The sequence below is a fragment of the Oryctolagus cuniculus genome, chromosome 1 (genome assembly GCF_964237555.1).
Source record: "Oryctolagus cuniculus chromosome 1, mOryCun1.1, whole genome shotgun sequence".
NCBI classification, from domain to species: domain Eukaryota; kingdom Metazoa; phylum Chordata; class Mammalia; order Lagomorpha; family Leporidae; genus Oryctolagus; species Oryctolagus cuniculus.
Window position 1 is genome coordinate 67,133,561 of NC_091432.1, and position 26,149 is coordinate 67,159,709.

The 26,149-nt window shown below is 45.2% G+C and overlaps 1 protein-coding gene and 1 non-coding gene across 8 annotated transcripts in view; both read left to right on the forward strand.

Annotated features, from left to right (window-relative positions):
- The window catches only part of UVRAG (UV radiation resistance associated), a 324,263-nt gene that overhangs the window by 282,472 nt on the left and 15,642 nt on the right, over window positions 1-26,149 (forward strand). For all 7 annotated transcript variants that reach the window (XM_017344617.3, XM_051822278.2, XM_017344612.3 and 4 more), the window contains one exon: window positions 16,550-16,641. In XM_017344617.3, coding sequence (XP_017200106.2) covers window positions 16,550-16,641 — 92 coding nt within the window. The remainder of the gene's footprint in view (window positions 1-16,549; window positions 16,642-26,149) is intronic.
- On the forward strand, window positions 23,480-23,601 carry LOC127485270 (small nucleolar RNA SNORA26). The gene has a single exon (XR_007912391.2). It is a non-coding gene; the product is annotated as a small nucleolar RNA SNORA26 (small nucleolar RNA).

Sequence of the window (26,149 nt, forward strand, 5' to 3'; positions counted from 1 at the left end):
GCCAGAGGCAGAAGACCTAAACTCAGTCTGGGTCTCCCACATGGGTGGCAGGGTCCCAAGTATTTGGGCCATTCTCCACTGCCTGCCCAGATGGCTATGCGGGAGCTGAATGTGAAGTGGAGCTGGGACTCAAACCAGCACCGATGTAACCTGCTGCTTCTCAGTACACAGCTCTGAAACACATTTCTAAATGCTGAAGAAAAAGAGAATTCCATCACTGACATCTTATTGGAGTTTCATGAGTTTGCAAATGGAAATAGGTGTGTTCAGTCTGCCATCTTAACCCACAAGTCCCCAAAGTAACTCTTTAAAAGGAGGAAGAAGATTTTTAAAAAGCATTTTAAAGAAAACAGCAAACTTTAAAATAGTCTTGGCTCTTGTCTGTAGCCACAGCCGTGCCTGCTGTGAACCCATGCACATGGCACACAGCATACAGGTCAGCAGCTTCAAGGTAAACAGGTAGTCCCTGGAGGGGTAGAGCCACACACGCTGTTACACGAGCCGAGCCATGTGAACCTGTTCTGCTTCTGGACAAAGCACGGTTTGCTGGAGTGGACATCCATGTCCCTGAGAAGGGTGGTGATCACGTGTCCCAGCTTTAGGCTACCCACCAGTCTGTCTCCAGAGCCAGCTCGTGTTACCAGGAATGTATTGATGAGACATCCTCAACCAGTGTGACTGGACACCACTGGTAGCTGACTCCCATCACTGTGAATCCAAAACGTTCAGAGGCTTCTACTTACTTCCAAAAGTGCTACTGATAAGCCCATCACAAGGACCAGGATTCACCGTTATAATAAACAACGGGATTCTAAGGTTTCAACAAATTATAATAAAATATTATTTTTACTTAACCAAATTTAGCATTATTGTTATTGCATTTTCAGCAGTGGAAGAATGAGATCCAAACACACTAGTGAGTGTCCCAAAGTCACAAGCAGGCATCTCTGAGTATTTATCTTTTCTTCATCAAGAATTAAAATCCACCAAGTCAGAGTTTGGAGATCAGAAACAACTTCTCTAACTTGCAACCCTGCAGACGCTGTTCTCCTGTCTTCTTAAGAGACATTCACCCTACTTAAAGCCTAATTAATTAGGAATTTATTACCCCCAAATAGCTTTTAGGCTGTCTATGATATTAAAAGGGGATAAGGGTAGGTAGAAATAGGGTGGGGCAGGGAGAAAGGAAGGAAGGATGAAAACAAGCACACTCTACATAGAGAACCAAAATTCGTTTTCCTGTGCATTTATTCATAATACGTGAGTACATGCCATAAAGTAAATAGAATGTTATGGGAGCAGCAGTATTTGATATCCCTGTGCTTTAAATCAGATAGACGAGAGTTTTAATATTTTCTTGGCCATTTGTGGATTGTGTAACTTGAATCTCATAACTCTCTGAACTCCAAGGTCATCATCTATGAAGGAAAGATATAGTAATACCTCAGTGGTTTTAGGAACTTTGGATAAATTAAGATGGATCATTAAGGGGTGGTCATTGTGGTGTAGCAAGTAAAGCCACCTCCTACAATGCCAGCATCCCATGTGAGCACCTGCATGCATGTGTGAGACCCAGCAGAAGCTCCTGGCTGCTGGCTTCGGACCGGCCTAGCTCCAGCCGTTGTGGCCATTTGGGTAGTGAACCAGCAGATGAAAGACCTCTCTATCTGTCTCTACCTCTCTGTGTAACTCTGCCTTTCAAATAAATAAACCTTAAAAAAAAAAAAAGAACAAGTGTTTCTAAGTGTATGGATTATAAAGTACATGAAGGGATACAGCATAATGTGAGTGAAGCTGGGAAGGCTGTGACATACGCACCTTAGCAAAAAATAAAGTCTTTCTCCCATATTGCAGCACTCAGGGAGACGCAAGATGAAACAAAGATTTGTCAAGAATTGCAATGGATGTTATTGCTAGCTTGAAAAAAATGTGTTAATTATATAGTTATTGCCTTCTAGACAACTTAAAAATGCAAGAATGTGTCCAAGGGAAGGAAATAGCTGCCTTCCTATTTAAAAGAGGACAAGGTGAAGAAAGAGTAAAATTAAACCTTGCTGAAGTCCTGAATTAACACAAATAGGTAGAGATCAAAAAGGTGAAATTTCTAGCTCACATGGGAAATAATATTTCTTAACAGATAAGCTGCCCAACAGTGGAATGGAAAGCCATGAGATGAGTGACACATCTGAGTTGTAGGATGTGTGTATGCCGAGGGTAGATGATTGTCAAGGATGCTAGAGAAAAGGCGTCTGCTCTGTGGGCTAGGAAAACCAGCATGCCTCCCAAGACCCTCAGCCCTGTGACTCTGTGCCTAGCCAGTGCTCTTGCCGTCATCTCGGGGTAAACCTGCATCCAGTTTTGCCCCACAAGAGCCATTCCATAAACAAATGGCTTCAGAATCTGTTTCTGGAGTCAGCAGTTTCAGTTGAGGCCTTCCCCAGAGACTTCTCGTCAGTCCCTCTGAGCGTAGTCAGACGGTCTGCATCCGCAGGAAGTCTCTGATGCCGGCCCCTGGACCTCAAGGCTGTCCACCTCTGAACCAGAGCCTCCAGACACCATGAGGCAGGGCCCGCCAGCCCCTTGCTCACCTGGTAACCGTAGAATTCTTTCCTTCTCTTCCTCTTAACCAAAACCTGCAGCTGCTTCCACTGAAGATGTTTTCCACAAGACCAAGAAGGTGATGGAGGGAGAGGGATGGGAATGTTGTCCGTATCTCCCGGCCATTACTGTTCCCTTCTTGTGTAAAACCATCATCCTGCCTTTGAGGCTGTTTATTCCACTGCCACACCTGTGCACGTCCGTGGGGCACTCAGAGTTTGCAGCCTTGCCAAAGGTTTCCACTCTTGTAAACGGTACTGCTCTCGTCTCATCCCTGTCCCCCTGGCCTGACTGCTTACTATTTTGTGTATTCCTTTGTGCTTCTGGTCATTTGCACAGGCAGTTTCCTCTCTGTGAAATACTGTTTCCCTCCCCATGCCCCTACTAAAATCCAGCTTGTACTGTGTTAGTCCATATGGGTCATTACTTCATTTCCAAACGTCCTATCTCCGTGAGACTTGTTAGCTGTCCCTTCTCTGTGCTCTTGTGTTTTCTTCTAACCGGCTGCTTAGTATTTTTAATACAAGTATGTTTCAGATTTCTAAATGTCTTCTCCATTATTTTAGGATTACTTTAAAAGCAGGAACTGCCTCTTTTTTATCTTTGTGATTTCAGCCCATGGCCAGCACACAGAGGTGCTGAGTAGCATCCAGTTGGCTGAATGAACGCAGAGTGAGTGTGTGGTCTTTTCTGCACCTATACCAGACTGCAGGGCGAGCAGGAGGGAGTAGACGTGGTGTTGTTACCTTAGCTGGTTTATCCAAATCCTGTTGGAAACATATATTCATACCGGATGAAAACATACAGATGAACTTGGGTTCAGAATGGGTTTGCCTCCTTTTTTTTTTTTTAATGTTCTCTGCCTGTTAATCCTGCCACCATCATCCCACTTTGGTTTTTCTGTCAATTTTCCAATCCCCTTACTTCAGTCTAGTCCTGACCCCCACCCCCCCACATACATCTCTTACTTCCAAATGCCATATATCTTATGTGTCTTGGGTGTTTTCTTTTTGATGTCTTTTTATATATGCTTGATTATTGAGACCCAAAATATCCCCATATAGTCTTAACTGAGGAACTTACACAGGAAAACTAATAATGAAATAGAAAAAGAAAGTACAACATTAAGGGTTTCCTGTAAAACTCAGTAGTGTTCTTAGGAGTGGCTGCTGCGGGGAGAAGAAGCTAACTAATTTATAAGATACTTACAACTCAAAGACTGTGGGGAGTTCTACATACACTATTTGAATTAATTCCACCCAACAGCTCTGTGAAGCAGGTGGTGTTATATGTTCTCTGCTGACAAGGAACCAGGGACTATGGTGGGGGAGTGAGTGATTCGCCTTTGTTCACACAGGTAGTAACCAGCAAACCTACACTTCCAACCCCAGGCCCTTTCACTTTCTTTGCTCCTTCTCCTTTACCATTTCGTGTATTTTGTTTTATTTTTATTTATTTGAAAGGAAAAGAAAGAGAAAGGGCGGGAGAAATCAATCTTCCATCGGCTGGTTTACTTTCCAGATGCCCACAACAGCCAGGGCTGCAGGCCAAAGCCAGGAGCCTGCAACTCATCCAACTCTCCCATTTGGGTTGCAGGGATCCAAGTACCTGAGCTATCATCTGCTGCCTCCCAGGGTACACATTAGCCGGAAGCTGGATCAGAAGCAGAGTAGCCAGGAGTCAAATCAGCCTCTGATGTGGGATATGGGCAGCTTAACCTGTGCACGATGCCTGTCCCAAGAAAGCTTTTTTTTCTACAGGAATCTATCCATAAATGAAATGAGAAACATGAACTTCACCCCTGCAATTTGTAATCCAATTTCCAAAAATAGTTCATTAGCAACCATGCACCTGGCATGATGTTAGGTCTGCACATTAAAAATACGTAAAATTCTCTGCCATTAAAGCATTTATAGTCTGGTTGTAGGTCTGGTGTAAGGATCACGTAAGGATCTCTCAGTGCCTCAGTTTCTTCATCTGTAATATAAGGATAGTAACAGTACCTGCCTTGTTAGTGTTCTTATGATGATTGAATAAGTTAAAATTTATGAAGTACTTAAAACAGGGCCTAGCAAATAGAAAATGCTTTTGAGATGTTTTTACCAGAGCAAAACTGGACTTTGGAATCAGTTTTCTAAAGTTATAAAAAAGTCATATGACCAAAGTTTTTTTTTTTTCCCATCCTGAACCAGTTATTCAGGTGTATCTCAGTTGTCCAGCCTGTCTTTCATAAACTTGAACATCAAGATTCAGCTGTGACACTGACAAAAATGTTCTGGAATATTTTAGAGACTCATACTCTATGTATCATAAGAACTCAAATTCCCAAAAGGAAATAAAGTCAGGGATGCTTCTTCAGTTTCACTAACCCTTTTCCTCTAAGCGGAACATTAGCCACTGGGGAGTAGGTCCCAGCATGTGTCAAATGCCCCACCTCTTTCTTCCTAACTAAAACCTCTGTGCTCTTGTTCAGAGCTATTTGCATTGTGCCTCACATGTAGCAGATCCATAGAAATGCTTATTAGAAGTGTTGAGCGACATTCTAGAATGTTCTCCCCCAATCTTCTCTGTGTCTATGTACTGCCTGCCCAAACAGGATCTGCTCAGGCCATGTTTCCTGTGAGCGCACCCCTGGTATCTTCAGGTGAAAAGTAGAAGTACTCTTTTCCACCTGTATTGGCTTTCTGTTGCTTTGTAACAAATTACCACAAATTCAGCAGCTTAACCACTACTCATTTTGATGTCACAGTTCTATAGGTCAGAATCCTGGATGGGCTCAGCTGGTTTCTCTGCTCAGGGTCTCACGAGGCCAAAATCAAGGTGTTGTTTGGAGTTGGCTCTTCTCTGGAGGCTCCTGGGAATGACCCACTTCGGAGCTCATTTAAATTGTTGGCAGAGTCCACTTCCTTGCAGGTTCCCATTTCCTCTCTGGCTCTCAGCCAGGGGCCACTCTTTGCTCCTTCTAGAAGCCACCTGCCCTTCGTCTTTCATGGCCACTGCACCTTCAGACCAGCAATGTCATGTGATGCCCTTCCCATTTCCTTCTGCCGCAAGCCAGAGAAAACTGTCTGCTTTTGAAGGCTTGTGTGATTAGAATAGGCCCGCTCAGGTAATCTCCATTTGCTATAAACATCAAATATCAGAGGAGTGATACCAGGGGGTGAAAGTGACTGGGGCTGGTTTAAAATTCTGCTTACTCCCCCACCCTTCAAACTCCTGTAGAAGGGGTTGCTTTCCTTGCAAGTTCACTAAGTTATCCCTTCATTAAGAGGTAAGCCTCTGGCGGTACCCATCACACCCTGTAAGTAGTAGGCATTCCATGCATATCTAATGAGGTAATTGCTTTTTGTTAAAGAGGTTAGGAGATCAAGTCCTCATCAAAATTAGTTCAAAGCAAATTCTTTTTTTTTTTTTTTTTTTTTTTTTTTGACAGGCAGAGTGGACAGTGAGAGAGAGAGAGACAGAGAGAAAGGTCTTCCTTTTGCCGTTGGTTCACCCTCCAATGGCCACCTCGGCCAGCACGCTGCGGTCGGTGCACCGCGCGGATCCAATGGCAGGAGCCAGGTACTTCTCCTGGTCTCCCATGGGGTGCAGGGCCCAAGCACTTGGGCCATCCTCCACTGCACTCCCTGGCCACAGCAGAGAGCTGGCCTGGAAGAGGGGCAACCAGGACAGAATCCGGCACCCTGACCGGGACTAGAACCCGGTGTGCCGGCGCTGCAAGGCGGAGGATTAGCCTAGTGAGCCGCGGCGCCGGCCTCAAAGCAAATTCTAAGAGCATCCGTCCTGTCCAGTTGGAGGAGCAGTGTGCAGTGTTCATGATGTTTAGGATCTTTTTTTTTCCTAAGCTCCATTTGTTTATGATCATCCAGAGAGACTAAACAGTGTACACATGGGTTTGCACTCTTGTCACAGTTTACATGAGGTCAGAGGAATTCCACACACACACACACACACACACAAAACTTAAAAGGCATGAAGTAGCTATTATAGTAAAATTAATATTTTAAGAGAAGAAGAATCATAAATGAGAGAAAAGAGCGTTCTGGAAAACTGTGTTCCATTTAGAGCACCTCATTACCAGATTCTTTAAGGGAAACTGGAGGGAGTTCAGGGATGTGATGAATGATTGAGAGGCTGTAGAGATTAATTTACAAGTGAGGATTTTATAAGACTCAGTGTGTACTGCTCCGCTGAGCCACAGCTGAGTTAGAGGCATAACTCGGAGACAGTCAGATTTCTGAAATCTGATTAAAAGTTGAAGGTCTTCTTCATAAAAATTGGAATTAAATGAGGAATAAAAAAGCACAGTCTTTTCTAGCCAACTTTAAGCAGTATCTGGACTATGTGCTGTGATGTAAACTCTGAGTTGAGTTCAAATCCCAGCTCATCTATTTGCTACCTGGGAAGTTTCCAGGCAGCGTGTTTAACTTTCTAAACTGCCATGCATATGTAGAGTGGCAATTATCCCACCTACCCTACGGTTACCATGAAAATTAAGTGAAATGACATAAGTGAATAGGTTCCATGCCTAGCACAGATTGCAGGTTGAGGAAGACAGTAGCTGCTATTGATATCACATTATCATCATTATCCTTAGTTGGCTAAGAGTTCAGAGTGCTAGTATTCAGGACCGATCCGAAGCCAGGAGCTTCCTCCAGGTCTCCCAAGCAGGTACAGGGGCCCAAGCACTTAGGCCGTCTTCTGCTGCTTTCTCAGACCATAGCAGAGAGCTAGATCAGAAGAGGAGCAGCTGGGATATGAACCAGTGCCCATATAGGATGCCGCCACCGCAGGCAGAGGCTTAACCTACTACGCCGAAACGCTAGCCCCTAAAAATAGTTTTTTTAAGATTTATTTATTTGAAAATCAAAGTTAGAGAAAGAGATCTTCCATCCACTTGTTCATTCCCCGGATGACCGCAACAGCCAGGATTGAGCCAGACCAAAGCCAAGAGCCAGAGGCTTCATCCAGGTCTCCCACACAAACACTTGGGCCATCTTCAGCTGCTTTTCCAAGGCCGTCAGCAGGGAGTTGGATCGGAAATGGAGCAGTCAGGACATGAACCAGTACCTGTATGGGATGCCAGTGTCACAGGCAGTGGCTTTACCTACTGTGCCACAATACCAGCCCCTTCATCTGCATTTCTGCCTTTACCAACACCACCTTCAATACATACAAACACAAACACACACACACACGCACATATACATACACACATGTGCACACACACAAACTGTTCAATAAATAGTTAATTATATATTGACTGAATTGAGTAAGTTCTGTCAATGACCATGGTCACTGTACATTGCTAGGGAGGTGGTGGAGTGGGCCTCTGTTTTCCTTATGTAATCAAATTTATAGTAAGAGATTTAAGTGCATATCTAACTCCAATAAAATTCTTAGATTTGTCTGAACTTTTATGAACAAATCTCTGCACTCAGAACATTTTCATTTTGCTTTTTCCACACATAGGAACTCCTTGTGGCTCCTCACTACATGTAGGTCTGTGTTATTGCAATCAACAGAATATACCCTAGCTAGATTAAGCAGAATTGGGGTCAGAGTGTTACTAATTACAAGGTATTAAGATTGATTAGCGAGTATAAGTCAGATGTATGAAGTACTCATCAGCAGGGATTCCTATTCATCATTCAGTAGCTAACGGAAACTCCAGCAGGACCAGCAGAGATATAGATGGCAAATAAGCATGTGGAAAAATGCTCAATATTTTTAGCAAATTAAAACTCCAGCATGGGGCCAGTGTTGCAGCACACTGGATTAAGCCACCATTTGGGATGCCAACATTCCATTATCAGAATACCAACTTGAGTCCTAGCTGGTCTGCTTCTGATTCAGCTCCCTACTAATGTGCTTGAGTCCCTGCCACCCACGTGAGAGGCTCGTATGGAGTTCAGGATCCTGGCTTCAGCCTGGCCCAGCTTCAGCCATTGCGAAATGAACCAGCAAATGGAAGATCTCTCTATCTCTCCTTCTCTCTCTCTATCACTCTTCTTTTCAAATAAATAAATAAATCTTTAAAGCACACATACAATAAGTTCCTACTACACAGCTGCTAGAATAGCTAAATTGTAACAGTTGACAGTTTTAAGTGCTGACAACAATGCAAGCAACTGAAAATTCACCCACTGCTACTGGGAATGCCAGATGCCACTTTGAAAAACGGTTTGGCATTTTTAAGTAAAGTTAGAATTGTATCTTCCATTCGACCCAGCAGTTCTACCCCTAATATTAATCCAGGTATTGATACAGGAGAAACTAAAATATATGTGTAAATGAAAACTTCTGGCCAAATATGCATAACACCTTAATTAAGCAGACAAAATGATGCTCTTAAATCTTACATATGGAAATATATGAAATTTGTTTCCCTTGTTATAAATTTAAAAATTAAAAATAATAATAGACAAAAGGGAAACAGCCCAAATGCCTATCAAGTGGTGCACTAAACAGTGGAATCCTACTTTGCAGTAAGAAGGAGCAAAATACTCACTCAGATCGCAGCCATCTGAATGCATCTCAGAAGCATAAATGAGGAGACAGATGGGCGTTTAAGTACTAATCTGTGACTTTATTGCTGCAACATTCTGGAAAGCTGTCTGCTCTGCTAGACTGTGCGTGTTCTGACCTGTACAGTTCTTCACATCAAGATTGTATCAACGTCAGTGAACTGGAAGCAGGGATGGCTGAGGTGGATCAGTTTAAGGAGTCAGGGTTAGCTCTAAAGGAAATCAAGAATCCAGATTCTGTGCGTAGAAGCCCAGCACACGTAGGTTCTGGTGGCTGGAGTCAGCCTGGCCAACCTTAGGCCATCTCAACTCTCGCCCGCCTCAGGGTAAATGAAGCAGGTGGGCTGCTTGCCTTCACAGACGCCACTAGGTTCTGATGCTAATTCCGTATTCTAAGAGCAGTTGATGGAGTGTGACTGAGAGGAGGAGTCAAGGAGCTTTCCCACTTTTGGACTGTAGAGCTTTTGGACTTGACTCTGAGGCTTTGGTCCCAGAATGGCAGGCCTCAGCTGTGTCCAGTGTTTACATTATAGCGTATCTATTTTGGAAAAGACCAACATGTGTTTATAGATGGGGACGGAAAAGTACTTAGGTTGTTCTTGCAACCAGAGTCTTATAATCGAGTTTTTATGCTTTTCCTTAGAGATCCATATTGCAGTGCCTCCCTGTAAGAAACAATATTATTGCTCATATTAAATATTCTTTCAGCAGCTTTTCCATATCTTTGAGAGTTGTGTTTTCTTCTAGGAAGGCAGATTTTACTGTTGACATGATGGTGCCCTTTCTTTTAAGCTCATAATCTGGTTCTTTTCATGTCTTGTGGAACCATAGTATTTAAAAATGAATTGAAATATCAGTAACTGGTCTTACAAAGATTTTTGACTGCATAAGCCAGAACTCTAAAGTTAAGTCTCTGATGCATATGTACGGTTTTAATTTCTTATTTTTCAGTTCCTCCAGACTGGTTCTCTTTGTAGTCAAATTCATTGTAATCCCATCACGAAAGTGTTGCTCTTCTAGCAACCTCTATTGAAGCATTGTATTAATCCACATTCCCTCACGGTGCCAGACGGTTTGTATCAAGTATATCATGCAGCTTTGCTCAGGCTCCATATGGAACTAATAAGCCACGCAATAAGTGGCCTTGTGTAGATGAATGTAGTTTGAAAGGGTGTGTGTGTGTGTGTGTGTGTGTGTTTATTGTCTAAATTCCTCCTCTGCCAAAAGCTAAATGGCAGAATGATTCCTGAACCCCTAGAGTTTTTCGTGGCCTAGAAAAATTGTGTTTTGAAAAATAAAAATAAAATTGAGCACTTTGATTTTAAATTAGACCTCTCAACTCACTGGGAGGACGCTGAGTACAAAAACTCTACATTTTCCTCCTCAGAAGTACAGTCAACCTGTATTTTAAATGTGCTCTTCTGAGCTGCAAGTGACCATACCTAGGTAATGAGGCAGCATTTAGCAAGCTGTACAAACCAGTTAATTCCAGCAAGAACTCTAACGTCATAGTTGATCTTTCTTATTTATTTATCTTATTTATTAGTGAAGCGCATGGTGAATGTGCAGTGATTTGGAAGGAAACCAGCGTGTTGCTTTGGGAAAATGTTTTTTGTACACAGGAGGAATGCAGAAGGAAAGGAGAGAGAGGATAATGGGACTGACGTGGCTGTAATCTGTTGCACCCTCAATCCACCCTTTGCTCTGGTTTCTTTCTTTCTGCTTGTTGCAGTAACCATAAGCCAGATCTGCCTGCCTATTTTAGCATAGGGTTTCCTTTTGCTAGGAGACAATAGTTTGTTAATTTTTCCGTGGAAACCACTGAACATTGCTTCTCCCCACTTCCCTTTGGTTTATTATCTATATGTAGCTTGTGCCTTAGTTGCCCATTAGCTACCGAGCTGAACAAAAATTGAATTGTTCCCATGGAGTCCTAAACCAATCAGAGAAGAGCTGAAATTCGAGCTAATTGAAACCAAAATTCCATGTAAAGACTGCTTAGACTCTTTGGGTGGCGGTGCAGTAGGAAGTTGTTACAAAAGGTGTTTATTTCCGAGGCTAATTTGAGGCAGTTAGACCCCAAGCAATATTTGGTTTGCTTGGGTTTCTTGGCAGTGCCTTCCCCAGTCAGAGTGAGAGCAGAGGGGGCGCTCCATCCGGCAGCGGGTGCTGATGGAGGTTGGTGAGGGTAGTTTTGGGTGGACACGAAGTGAGGTTTCTCAGGGAAACGAATGCTTCTTTTAACCGCCCGCAGCTGCCTCTGGGCTGTTCTCCTCCTGGCTTCCCTGTGTGAAGCCTGGGGCAGGGGAAGTCAGAATCTTCCTCTGATGCGCCAGCCCTCAGCAGTTTTCCTGGCTCCCCTCTGAAGTGAGGTCTCCACTTCGCTCCACTTCTAATTGAACTCTCACAACAGTCTTCTTAGACAAATATTGTTAGTCCTGTTTTATAGACAATGCAGATTGGTTCTGGAGCTTGTTCAAGGTGACACATTGTAAGGCAAGAACAGACTGAGTCCAGATCTATCGATCTGTCATGTCCAAGACGGAGCTGATGACGATTGCAGTACCTCGCCTAGTGGACCCTCGACAAAACGGAATGACGGGGACACCTAGGAACTGAGTAGTTGACGTTCATTCTCCCCTCCCTGATCCTGTCCTTTCCTCCTTAGTGGGGTTCCTTCTTTTCCTCTCTGTAGAAATACCTTACCAGGAAATTACTTGCTGAAGACTCCTTTCAAAAAGTTGGACAACTGTTTGCCTAGGCCAAGCAAGGAAGGACCTTGTGCACGCCACACAGCAGAGCTGGGTGTTCTGACCACTCACACACACCCATTGCTCCATTTCACTGTGGGACTGTTTGAAAGATGTTGGCATGGCTGTTGTTTATTGCCACCTCCCTGGAGTGCTTGCAGTCAGAAGCTTGGGAAAAATTAGCACTTACAGAATTGAATAGACGTAAGGTGCTCCTTTTGATTGAAAGTGACTCTTCTCCTTTTTCTGATTCCCATTCAAATTAGGTCAGTGATAAAGCATTATTGAGCACCAGTTCTGTGCCCAACTTTGTGGTGCATGCTTGATGATGATAATGGAAAGAGTATAGCTGTATCTTTATTTATACTATATATAAATTATATATAGTGTATAGGTATTATATATTGAGCACTGAACTGCGTACTAGATATTGATTTTAGTGCTTCGTATACTTTATCATATTTAAATTTTATGGTAGCTTTGCAAGGCAGTTGTCATCCTCATTTTATAAAGAAAAAAACTGAGAAGTCAGAAGTGAAGTGACTTATCCCGGTTTTGGGAGATAGCTCTCTAACAGGGGAAACTGACTTGGTAGATCAGATGATGTCTTTAATCAGATTGAGAAGAGTTCCAAGGTTTTGTCAGAGTTTGGGGAGTATCCAGCGACAGGCCCACAGAACAACTCAACAGGTAGGAGAGAAGCAGCAGCTACCACTTCTAAAAAAGTAAACAGGAGAGTACAAGTATTATGTGGCTCAGCAGTGAGCGATACTTACATAAGTATAATGAGACAAATGCTGAGTATTGGTTTGGCAAAATTGAGAGGATGAGACGAGAAGTATCTGTGAGAGGCAGAGAGTCAAATCCTTACGGTCTTTTAATTTAAAACTCAGCTAAATAATGTGTGGAAGAAGGGATCAACTGTGTGAGAGATGAGCAAAAGAGCTAAGTTCTCATGGCTCATAGTAGGAAAACAGTGGACGATGTCTAACATCAGGGAGGGAACGAGAAGTATTAATCTGAGCATATTATTTAGAACTAGGACGGGAAAGCGGAAACAGCTAAAAAGGATAGCTACTGAAGAGCAGGGAGCTGCTGTTTGTTTTCTCATAAGCCTTGTAGTAATTTAGACTTGACGGCAGGCGCCGCGGCTCACTAGGCTAATTCTCCGCCTTGCGGCGCTGGCACACCGGGTTCTAGTCCCGGTCAGGGCGCCGGATTCTGTCCCGGTTGCCCCTCTTCCAGGCCAGCTCTCTGCTGTGGCCAGGGAGTGCAGTGGAGGATGGCCCAAGTGCTTGGGCCCTGCACCCCATGGGAGACCAGGAGAAGTACCTGGCTCCTGCCATCGGATCAGCGCAGTACGCCGGCCGCAGCGCACTGGCCGCGGCGGCCATTGGAGGGTGAACCAACGGCAAAGGAAGACTTTTCTCTCTCTCACTGCCCACTCTGCCTGCCAAAAAAAAAAAAAAATTTAGACTTGACAGTACATGCACTACTGCTTTTCAGCTTTTTGGCTAAGATCAGGTGCACAGTACCAGTACTTTACTAATAAAATTAACTTAACATGTTTTTATGTGTCCATTTCTTTTTGTTGTTGTTGTTCTCTGTGTTGCAAATTAAAAGGGTGATACAGTAAGAAGAATTTGGAGCCCTAATCAGGAGGTTCTCTCCTTGGTCTTGCCCCTTACCACCTCTCTGGCTTTGGGCAGGATACTTGCAAATGAAGGATACTTCATTGCTTCATTTATAAAAGAAGGTTGGAAAGATGATCTCCCAAGCCCTTTAAGCTATACAAATCCTAGGGTTCTACAATAAAAATAAGAGTGCGATTCTGCAAAGGAAGAGTTAAGACCTGGGTGGAGGCTTGAAATTCCCATATTTTCCTTTTTTTGGTTGAAATCAGACTTGGAGAGAAATTTTCATTGTGGTCTCTGAAAAGAATTCAACACCCACCTTCCATTGTGGAGCCTGGGGCAGGCAATTGCCTGTGTACTGGCTCAGAGACACATAGCTTGGTGTTATTTCAGTATGAGGCTTTTTTGATATTTAATATTTTTCAGTATGAATCACAGGTGAAATTTCCATGCCATGTGTAAACAATTTCACTTTTTTATTGAAACAATGAATTCAGGAATGTCATATTGGGATATCAGCCATTTTGCTTTTATCAATGTATGGAAAAAATGCTTTTATATTAATGCAAGAAATGATGTCATTTAATATGGAGTAGATCTTATAATTCAAGGTCAGCAAATCTCGGGAGGTGCTTTGGGTCACCAAGCAGGATTCGAAAAAGGAAAAGAGTGTTTTCCCTCTGTCTTCTCAAGTGCTGTTACCAATTTTCTTCTGAGACTGGGGTGGGTGGTGGAGTAGCATGGCTTGGGAAAAGGAGGGCCCAGCTAATAACATCTGCACCACGTGGCCCCTGGAGAATTTACTTCCTCCTTCTGGGTTTGTTTCCCCATCTGTAGAAAGAAGGGATTGACCTAAACAGTATCCAAGATACCTTTTAGTTTTAACATCCTATGTTGCTGTGTCCTTTCTTTATGTATGTATTCATCCAGGTCATCCAAGTGACACAGATTTTAGGATTTTTCTTAATAGCTTGGTATTGGGTCCAGCATTGTAGTACAGTGGCACAGTGGGTTAAGCAGTCTCTTACAATATGCCATATTACAGGGCCAGTTCAAGTTCTGGCTGCTCTGCTTCCAAGCCAGCTTCCTGCTCATGCACCTGAGAAGGCAACAAATGATGGCCCAAATACTGGGCCCCTGGCACCAATGTGGAAACCTGAATGGAGTTTGTGGCTCCTGGCTTTGGCCTGGCCCAGACCTGGCTGTTGCAGCCATTTGGGGAGTGAACCAGCAGATGGAAGATTCATTTATGTTCATATCCTCTCTCTCTCTCTCTCTGCCTTTCAAATAATTAAATAAATATTTTTTAAAAAAACACTCCAGTATCAGTGAGAGTAAGCTCTCTGTTAAACATGCATTGCTCACTCATTCAGAGAAAAATGATACAAACAAGAGGAAACCTCCTTTCGTGTTGGCAGTGACTGTTAGGCAGAGAGAGCTCTTCCACCGACTAGGTCACTCCCCTACTGGATGCTTCCAATAGCCAGAGCTAGGCCTAGCCAAATCCAGGAGCCTGGAACTCAATCTGGGTCCTCCCACAGGGGTGGCAGGGACCCCAGGTACTTGAGCAGTCTGCTGCCTCCTGGAGTGCACATCAGCAGGAAGCTGGAATCAGAAGCTGAGCTTGGACTTGAACCCAGGCACACACATATGGGATATAGGCCACCCAAGCAGCATCTTAACCACTGCACTGAACATCTGCCTCGATTTTAGTTTTTAAGAAAGGAAAATATTGGCTGGCACTGCGGCTCACTAGGCTAATCCTCCGTCTGTCGTGCCGGTACTCCAGGTTCTAGTCCCGGTTGGGGTGCCGGATTCTGTCCCGGTTGCTCCTCTTCCAGTCCAGCTCTCTGCTGTGGCCCGGGAAGGCAGTGGAGGATGGCCCAAGTGCTTGGGCCCTGCACCTGCATGGGAGGAAGCACCTGGCTCCTGGCTTCAGATCGGCACAGCGCCGGCCGTAGCAGCCATTTGGGGGGTGAACCAACAGAAGGAAAACCTTTCTCTCTGTCTCTCTCTCTCACTGTCTAACTCTGCCTGTCAAAAAAAAAAAAAAAAAAAAGGAAAATATTAAATTTAAGTGTTAAAGAGTAAAAGCCTTAAGACTGATGGCCCTTCACATTTATATGCCAGGACACAGTTTATAAAGTGTGTGAACTTTCTTCATATGAGTTAGGCCATCTGAAAAACAGTTTTGCGGGGGGCTGTGGTCTACTTCCTGTGTACCTGTGTGTAGATGAGCATATGTAGGAGTGTGGACACACACCTACCTCAGTTGTCCATTGTGGTCGGTTGAGGAAGCGAATGGTTGGCATTCGGAGACGGAGGGGAAGAAGGTAGATGAAAACCACTTGTACGCAGAAGGACACTTAGTCCTAGAAAACCACCTCTGGGAGAGAGAAGTCCAAGAAAAGGCAGAGGTCGCCCACGAGCCTGTGGTTTCCTCGCGCAAGTGCTCCAGCCGCGTGCTCTGATTCTGGACAAAGAGGTAGAGATGCAAGACAGATACAGGCACGGCCTCTGTGAACGGTGCCTGGCTGTTTATTTGCTTCATAAACACAGGCTGGGCACCAGCCCTGTGCCAGACACTGTTAGAACCGCACACGACTCCAAGATGGTCCTTGCCGTGTTGATGAAAGCGCAGAGGGAGGCCCTGGGAAGAAGGAAAGCTGCCAGGATCGAAAATGAAATGCTTGGGATTGGTGCTGGCAGACCCTCGAGGGTCCGGCAGGGGAGAGGCAGACTCAGCTACAGGAGTCCTGGAAGCATCCTGGCTCCACAGTTGACCAGGTTAGTCTCCTCCCCTTGCACGAGGCAGGGGAGCCATAGGCCGAGGCAGGGGAGCCATAGGCTGAGGCAGGGGAGCCATAGGCCGAGGCCGCTTTTAAATTCCATCCCAGCAGGGTGGGTGGTATTGGGATCGTGCATTTCCACTTCCTCTCTTGGTGTCCAAGAATTAACCGGTTGAGTGGTTCATTTTCCTGAAGCATTATCTAGACTGCCAACATTTGTTTTAATTCTATTCTTTCCACCTTTGCAGCTGAGATATCAACATGGACTAGGGACTCCAGACTTGAGGCAAACCCTTCCGAACCTGAAAAACTTCATGGAACATGGACTCATGGTCAGGTGGTGAGTACCTTTACCTCTGATATGCAGAAACTGCGGTGTGGCTACTGAGCTGGTGAGACTTCCCTGACTTCCTGTTGCTCCACACCTGCCTTCTGGGGTTTCTCCTGAAATGAGACATGTAGAGAAAAGGAAAGGCAACCCTCCGACCTGGGTGAGTCTAAGCTGCAGCCTGGCTGAGAGGACGGGGACGGGACCGTCAGCTGAACATTGAGAGGTTGTCTGGCAGGGAATCCTTAGGTGCATTGCTGAAACTCACTGCGGGACAGCCAGTGTGGGCGCTACAGAGCCCCGAGGGCTTTCTGAAGAACAAATGACGGACCCGCCTGTAGAACAGAATCAGGGCCAGCGCCTGTGGGAGTGGGGGGCAGGCAAGGGGTAGCTCAGCGGCCAGGACCTAGTCTGAGACCAAGAGATAGGTTCTAAAATGTCTCTCTCGTTTGATGTCAGTGCCTGTTGTACCATGAGCAAGCTGTTGCTGGCAGTGCTTTGTCAAAGTAGCATGTCACAGCAGGACACCCACATCCCCGTATCCGAGTGTTGGTTCCACTCCTCTACCTGTGACCCAGTTTTCTGATGCACCATTCCCATGAATGCCGCCTGGGAAAAAGCAGAGGTGGCTCAGGTGTTTGTGTCCCTGGCAGCCATGTGGGAGACCCAAAGGGAGTTCTAGGCTTCTGGCTTTGGCCTAGCCCAGCCTTGGCTATTGTGGGCATTTGGGGAATGAACCAATAGATAGAGGATCCCTCCCTCCCTCCCTCTCTCTCTCTCTCTCTCTCTCTCTCTCTCTCTCTCTCTCCCCCTCCCCCTCCTTCACCCCCTCTCTTACGCTACTGTTCAAATAAATAGATTTTTTTTTTTTTTTAATGAAAAAAGGCATGACCCTTTGACCAAGAGAAGGGAAGAGGGTAAGTCTGATGTAAAGAAGATGTTAGACTGATTGACTCAACTAAGATAAAAGGAACGCTGTAAGTTCTGGCCATTCGGTTCTGAATCCTTGGGTGACAGCCTTAGCTTACAGAACCATGGGATGTGAGTGGGAATGAGGCCGTTGGGGTTAGACAGCTGGCAGCAGTCGTGTGACTTCCTCTAAGGCACCGGCTGCTTATCCCAGTTCTGATCTGCCGTGGGGTTGAGGTCCTGGTTTCTGAAATGTGATTTCCTCGTCTGTAATCCCTGCCCTGCTCTTCTCACCAGACTGTTGTGGGGATGAAATCAGATGTTAGATGGAAACACTACCTGGGGAGAGAGGTTCAATATTAGCTTTATTTTCTCCTATGCCATAAGGGTAGGCCTGACACAGATAATAAGAAAGTGACTTTTATGGTCAGTCTTCACTTTGACATTTGATTTTTGTCCTATGAGATCTTTACAATGGTAAGTTCCAGACGTCTGGTTTTAGAAACAGACAACTGTTTAAAGTATCGTACTCAGAATATCAAAGTAATTACCAGAGCTCGATGCCGATATAGACCTTGGTGCCTGAGGAACACAGGAGAGGAATTGAGTTTTAATGCAAAGGGACAGCAATAACAGTGCTAATAATGAAAGTGAGCCAGAAGACACTTCCTCACGTCATGTCGGTGTGAAGCTCTGCGCCAGGCCCTCTGGAGAATGACCTCGGTGCAAGGCTCCGACCCTGCCTTCCAGGGATTTGCGGTCGGTCGGAAACCAGGCATTCCTGAAGCGTGTTCTAGCACAGATGGCAGATAGCCTCACATAATGAAAAAGAGGCCACTCACAACAGCACCCGATTCAGCTAAATGAATTTTCCCGGGACAGATAGCAAACTGTCCCTGGACTTTTGAAGGGCCTGTCTTTTCTCCACCGTCAATAATGTCATTTCTTCCACAGAAGGGTGCTTCGAAGAGCTCGTGGAAAATGTGTATTATAGAAAAATGATGCATAGATTTCAAAAACTGTTTGCACCAAAATAAACTTATGTTTGAATTCCATTTTCTACGAACTTCTTGTGCCCTTATCTACCACGTTCCCTTATACACAGGGATCTGTTTCCAAGCCCCACATTCTCCTCCGTTCTTTGATTTGACTATCCGTGGGCTAGCACCACATTCTTAACTATTGTAAGTAAAGTTTCTGTAGGTCTTGTTGGGGTTTGAGGATGCCCAATAAATAGCATCCCTCTTCCCCCTGACATTTGGAACCATTTGTGGGAGAGGAAGCAAGAGACAGCCTAATACAAATCAAAATGTCAGCTTTATTACTGATAAAGCTGCTTGGAAGATGTGGCTTTAGATCTGTAATAAAGCGGCTTGCAAAGACATCACTCAAAATTAAACTTCCCCTCATCCTCGCGATGTGAGCGGGAGAAGGAAGGGCTCTCCCTGCAGAGGCAGCCCCTTCGCCCCACTGCCGAGAGCCAGGCAGGCGACTCCTCTGCAGGAAGCCAGCTAAGGCTGCGCCAAGAATACCGGCTCTCTGCGACGCCCCGTGCGTTCATCTGTCAGAGAAGCCCCTCCTCCTCTGAGGGTGAATGAGAGCGGAGAGAAGCAGCGGTACTTCTCCTAGGCCGGGGTCCTTCCCCCCTTTTCTTCCTGCCTTCTCTCATGTTAAACCATCCGCCTCCTGGGGTAAACTCTGCTTAGTCACGATGTATTGTTTTTCCCTACATTATTGAATTTGATTTGCTAATTTTTTAGAATGTCTGCATCTGTGAACTGAAATGAAACGGGCCTATAATTTTTCTTTCTCATAAAACCCTTGTCTGATTTTGGTTATAACATAACCAAACATGATGAGGTTATGACAGCCTCATAAAATAGAGAATGTTTCCCCTCTTTGCGGTTCTCTGAAGCAGTTTATTAAGATAGGAGTTAGCTCTATCCTGAAGGTCTCATAGAACTTAGTGAAACCTCGTGTGAGCAGTGGGCAGTGTCGATTTTTAGCTACTGAGTTAATTTCAGTCATGATTGCGGGCCTGTTTCTGTTCTGTTTTCCCAATTCTTCAGTACCTCACTCCAGTCCGTCAGCACAATGGAAGTTGTGTGAGCTAGCGGGGTGCCCACGGAAGTCCGTGTTGCCAAGCCGACCCAGGGCCACTTTCCTGTCCTTGTCCTGCGCTGCAGCTCGGTGACCTTTGGCCTCGCTGGCCATCCTCCGTTCTTGGCTTCCACAGGACCACCCTCTCCCGGCTGCCCTCCTCTGGCTGCCCCTTCTCTGTTTCGCATGTTCCTTCTCCGCTACTTGACCAGCAAATAGTAGAACTGTTCACAGTGCCGCCTCGGCTCCTCTCCTCTCCTCTCTGCTCTCTGCTCGTGTATTCTCACCCAGTCATGTGTTCTGAAAGATCCGCTACGTGTATGCCTCCCGAGGTTCTCTCTCCAGTCTAGCCCTCTCCTGCCGACTCTGGGGGAGCAGAGACCTCCTGGTCACTGCCCCCTGGAGCGTCAGAAGCATGTCAGCCTTAGTCTTGTTCCTCTCAGCAAATGCCACTCATCTACAAGTGGCTCAGACTGGGGCATCATCCTTCATCCTCTTAATGTCTTAATTCCCATTCCTCCTGGATTTGCTTTTTTTTTTTCTTTTTTAGATTTATTTTCTTTATTTGAAAGGCAGAGTGACTGAGAGAAAGGGAGAAATAGAGAGAGAAAGATCTTCCATCTGATTGTTCACTCCCCAAGTGGCCACAATCATTGGAGGAGCCTGGGAACTCCATCTGAGTCTCCCGCATGGATGGCAGGGGCACAAGTACTGTGGCTGTCTTCTCCTGCCTTCCCAGGTGCGTTATTAGCAGGGAGCTGGATCTGAAGTGGAGCAGCTGGGACTCAAACTAGTGCTCTGATAAGGGATGCCAGTGTCACAAGCAGTGGCTTAACTGGGTGCACCACAATGCCGGCCCCCCACCAGATTCAGTCTCTAATGCGTTATCTCTACCTGCAAAACATGTCAGTCTGACCAAGTCCCACCATCTACTATTACCACCGTCATCTAAGCCACCACCTTGCACAGACAGCTGTGCCAACTGTGTCAACTGTGTCTCTGATTCCACTCATAGCCCACCACTGTTCATCCTCCATAGTAGCCAGAGTGACCTATTTAAACTTAGGCTGTATCTTAACCTCTCCGTCATCAGAGTTAGAGTACCATCTAGGTTATTTTCATGACCTACTTGAGCCCTCCCTTATCTGACACCACTCTCTCCTTCGTCATGGACCATCTGCACACAGGCCTTCAGTTAGTTCTGAGGACAAGCTCGTTCCTGGCTAAATCTTCACACTCACTGCCCCCGCTGCTACGAAGGGCTCTTCCTGTTCCTTCTCTCCTACCACCGTCCTCATCCTCCAGAGAGGGGATGGTTTACGAAAGGGTACATCAGCTTTATTGGAAAGTATAGGCCACCTTATGCGGTTGAAAATTCTTTTTAGGGGTTGAGAGGATCTGGGTTTTGTGGGTCCTAGAACTTAAACAGTTGACAGTTGTCTTAGTTTTCTGTTAGTTTAACAAAATACCTGAAAATGTGTGCTTTGCAATGAAAAGAAGCTTATTTCATTCAGAATTCTGTAGACTGGAAATCCAAGGGCCCAGCTTCTGGTGAGGGCCTTCTTCTGCCTCAGCATGGCAGAGGACATCATGGTGAGACAGAGCGACCCATCTATCCATGATATATAAATGCACTAAAGGGTGGAGAATCTTTTTTCTGCCAAAGGCCATTTGAGTATTTATAACATCATTTGCAGGCCATACAAAATTATCAACTTAAAAATTAGCCTGCTATAGACTGACTGAATTTTCAGTCCTACCTGCGGTTGCCTTGGCAGAGCCCAACCAAATAATTTCTCAGGCCTTATGCAGCCCGTGGAGCGCATGTTCCCCACGTCGGGATGATTCACTCACTTCCCATAGATCCCACCTCTCAACACTGCTGCGCTGGGGACCGAGTCTCCAGTACTTGAAATTTACATGACATATTCAAACCATAGCAGAAAAAGAAAGCAAAATGACAAATATCAAAGTAGGGGGAAACTGTAGAATTCTATTTCTTAGAAACTTAGAGAGTAGTTTCCTTTCTTCTGAAATTTCTGTAGATAATTTACCCCTGAAATGTCTGTGGAAGTTGTTCCTCCCCACTACCTGACTGTCCCTCCCCTCCTAAGACGGTCATCTCCAGCCACTCTCAGTTGTGAGCTAAAGTGAAACGGTTGGCTTTCCAAGCGTGGTTGACCCATGGGCCTGTGGCAATAAAAAACTGGGACCTAGGTCTCTGGCACTTGATCCCCTAACATATAGATTCGTGTAGGGCCCCTCCGTGCCAGCTGCGCCAAGCACATTAACAGGGATTGAACAATAATGTGCCATTTTATGATACTCTAATGAAAAATAGGCTGCCAACATGGAGGCGAAGTACAGCAAAATGAATGCCACAAAGTGGTTCTAAGTGAAGACCGCTGCAGGAAGCCAAGCTGCAAGTTACAAATCTAAACAGAGCCGGAACAAGCACTTTGAGCCTCAGAGGAAATCTGAGAATTTCCAAGAGCAGCCCGGGATTGAGGAATTACCTCCCAAGCCTCTGCTCCTTAGGGCAAAGGGTAAAAAAACTCAGGCTCCTCAGGGAAGCTCTTACATCTTTCGTAAAAGAAAACACTTCCATTTCCCTGTGGTTGGTAGCACTCACACACTGGCCCCTGCAGAAGCAGATTGCTGTATATTTGTATATATATATTTTCGTGTCAGGATGTCAGACCGACAGGATCAACGCGTTCACTGAATTCCTCCTCATGATAAGCTTCAAAATATGCAACAGCTTGTTGTGTTGTGGTTTGTTTATGAGACAAGACTGTGATAAAAATTCTTTTAATGAAGTGGGTTTTTTTCCCCCTTGCACATTACAGAAGCGTCTACCTGATTAGTCCTAAAACAGCCTGGTTTTCCTACTGAACATAGTTGCTTGGGACACGGTTCTCGGTGACTGATGCCAGCTCTTTCCAAAAGAAGTCCCCCATTCTCAAACAGGGATCATTAACCCAGTATCATCACCACGCAACATAACTTGGAAAAGCAAAGTCTCAGCTTTGAGGCTTTGCTCTTGGATATTTTAGTGAAAAGTCACCGGAATGGCACTTAAACATTCCATTCTTTCTTTTGCTACTCACTACAAAGTAGTCGGAGATTCAAATTGACATGCACACCCACCGCTGATGCTGGTGCTGAGTTATGGTCAGGGAAGAATGTGCGTGCAAGCTGCTGCCTGATGGCTGCCAGTGAGCTGATGAGGTTAGAATGGAGTAGAGGAGACTGTGCTGTGGTTTCTCTGCATGGGCCATGGATGGGCTGTGTGACGGGGCCCCAGCATCTGTGACGGTGCCTCCATCGCGTCTCCCCGCCTCAGCTGACCTCGGCCATAACGCACCCTTTTCTGACCCAGGTCCGTAACTCTGACAAGTTCCCACTAACTAGAATGGCCTGCCCCTTCCTCTGTCCCATCCAAATGTTGCTCTCACGTCAATATCCAGCTCATATCCAACCTCACTCACTCACCAGGCCCGGAGGCAGGTACAGGGGTAAACGCGGATGCCCTCGTAGCTTAGGGCCGCTTCTCCCACCAGCCTTCTGAGCAGCATGGGGCTCACCTGTGCTGTGCTCCCCCCGGCTTTTGGGAAGTAAACAAGCCATCTCTCCTGTAATATTCATGGAGTGTGCTCCGTGAGTAGCGGAGTGGGTTAAGGAGCAGTGGCCCAGTTATGTGGAAAGAGCACAGGCTGGGAACCCGAAAGCCAGCACTGCCATTTACTGTCTCTGTAAGCTGAGGCATATTTGAACTGTCCCTGGATCTGTCAGTCAGGATGACAGTGCCCACCTGACAGTCCAAGTACACACCTCTCCTGTGCCCTCTTCCAGCTGGCGCGGTGCGCTAAGATGGCTGACACAGAAGGCTAGGGTGCGTCTCCATGTAACCCAGAGAAGAGACTGCACCCTCGCCTTCAGAGCCTGTCTGGAGTCACAGCTAAACCAGGAAAAAAAAAAAAAAAAAAATCTAAGTACCCAGTGCACCGCCTGGCACTTAGGAGTACTCAGTAAATGCTAGCCGGGCCAGGTGTTTGCTGCAGAGGTTGGGAAGCCTCGTGGGATGCCTGCATCCCATATGGAGAGCCTGGGCTTGAGTCCCGACTCCACTTCCAATTGCTGCTTCCTGCTAATGCACACCCTGGGAAGCAGCAGGCAGAGACTCAGGTGGTTGAGTCCCTGCCACCTGCGTGGGATACTTGGAGTGAATTCTTGTTCCAGGCTTCAGCCTGGCCCAGCCCACACCACTGGGGGACATTTGGGGAGTGAACCAAGTAGAGGGAAGATCTCTGTCTCTCTCTGCCTCTACCCTTTCCCCCAATCTGTCTTCTCTGCCTTTCAAATAAATTAACAATCAAACAAACAAAAATTGCTTATGAATGAATCATTATTATGATCTCTGTCTTAAGTTAAATCCATTCTTTATTGTACTTGTTTTGTTTGCTTTTAAAATACAGTCATCAACAAGTAGGTATAGAATGGTTCTTTCCAAATTTTAAAATAAGGCTCATGCTCCCTTCTACGTTAATGGTACAAAATATTCACCATCTCCTTCTCGCTTTCCCTGAGTCTTTTGTAAAACTTTCTGAAGCCTTAGAGATAAGTAACCTACAAATCTGTTTGCCTGCGATCTTTATTTGGTACCTAACTTCTAATCCAGTTCCCACTCATAGTTAAAAGTGCTTAATAAAAAAAAAAAAAATCTTACTTAGAAAACGTTCCGTTTCAACTTGTCACAACCCTGTGAAGGAAGTGGGGCTACTGTACTGATCAGAAAACCAAGACTCAAAAGCATGAAGTAGCTTGCCAAGATCACAGGGGGAAGTGGTAGAACTCAGTCTAGAAATAGAAACTCAGACGTGGCTGACTCTTGGCCCTGTGTTCCTTTTACCATACCATGATGCCCTTCGTGAGTTCATGGTCATTCTGTTCCTTCTCTGCCCTTCCCTGCCTTCCATCTCTGAGCTACCTATATCCTAACTCCTGTTACCTGCTACAGGGAAGCCCAGCAAGGTCAAATCCAGAGCGCTGCAAAGACAGTACTGCGAAATGTTGGCAGCAGCTCTCAGGGGAAGTTTCTGTGTTGCTTATCCCAGCATTTACCTCAAAAATTCAGGAAGCTAAAAGTCATCAAACTTTGTGAAGAATTTAAGACAGAGAAAATCGAAAATGATAATATGTCTCAACTTTTAACCAAAGAAACAAGAAATCTGAAGAAGAAAGTTGATGGTTGGACAGTGTCCTAAAGCGTGTTTGCCCATAGGATTTGTCTTCCTTGAATGAAATGTTCTTTTTTCAGAATAAGATATGATAAAAGCAGGATATCCGAGCCATCTGGCCTGTCTTAACTCACTGAATGTTTTGTTCTAAGTTAACCTTGTCTCAATTGTAAAGGTAAAACTGTCACCTTCATAGAGCAGCGCAGTACAGAGGAAGGGGCACTGGATTTGGGATTCAGAAAATGTGGGTTCCAATTTCAGCTCCATAACTTAATATTCATGAATAATTCTTGAGTATCAATTTTGTAAATAAAGTTGACATCAGCCCTATTTCCCAAGCATAGTTGTATGGAACAAATGAGATAATGTCTGTCAAAGTGGTTTATATACTAAAAAGAACTATACAAAGCATTAGTACGTGTTATATATTTGACAGTTCATTCATTTACCATCTCCTCTGCCTGCAGCACTATTTAAGAGATGGGCAAAGAGTCAGAGTGTGAGATTTGCCCTGCCTTTGCCTGGATGACAGTTGTTTAGTTTATCATCTAAATGAATAGATAAGATGAATTAAATATTTTGAAGGACATGACTTGCAAACATATTCCTATATCTCTCTCTCTCTCTCTCTCTCTCTCTCTCTCTCCTCTCATTTGGGACTTAGAATCTGAGCTCCAGCTTTAATGGACAGTCAGCTGCAGTGATGGAGGTCAACCTTGAGCTGATCTTACGGCCCCCAGTGGGCCACTTTTAAAGAGACTGAATCCGTCTCAGTGACGTTAGTGAGGCTGGTGCGCTGGGAAGCGTCCTTGGCTCGTCAGCTACATGCAGATTCCTTCTCATGTTGAATACTGGGGAAAGCAACTGTGGCTTTATATAAGGTCATCTCACTTTAGTAGTAAAATCTCCCAATCTGCTGAGCTAGTCTTCCATTCCTTTTTGTAAATTGAAATAATCAAGTCCAATGGATTTAAAGAGAAGTAAAAGAAGAAAATATCTAAGAACTTTGGCACGTTTTAAGAGAAAAAATTTAGGATTTATTTATTTATTATTTGAAAGGCAGAGTGACAGAGATCTTCCATCCATTGGTTCACTCCCCAGATGGCTACAACGGCCAGGGCTGGGCTAGGCCAACACCAAGAGCTTCATCAGGGTCTCCCAAATGGGTGGCAGGGGCCCAAGTACCTGGGCCATCATCCGCTGCCTTCCTAGGCGCATCAGGGAGCTGCATCAGAAATGGAGCAGCCTGGGTGTGCTCCAGCACTCTGATA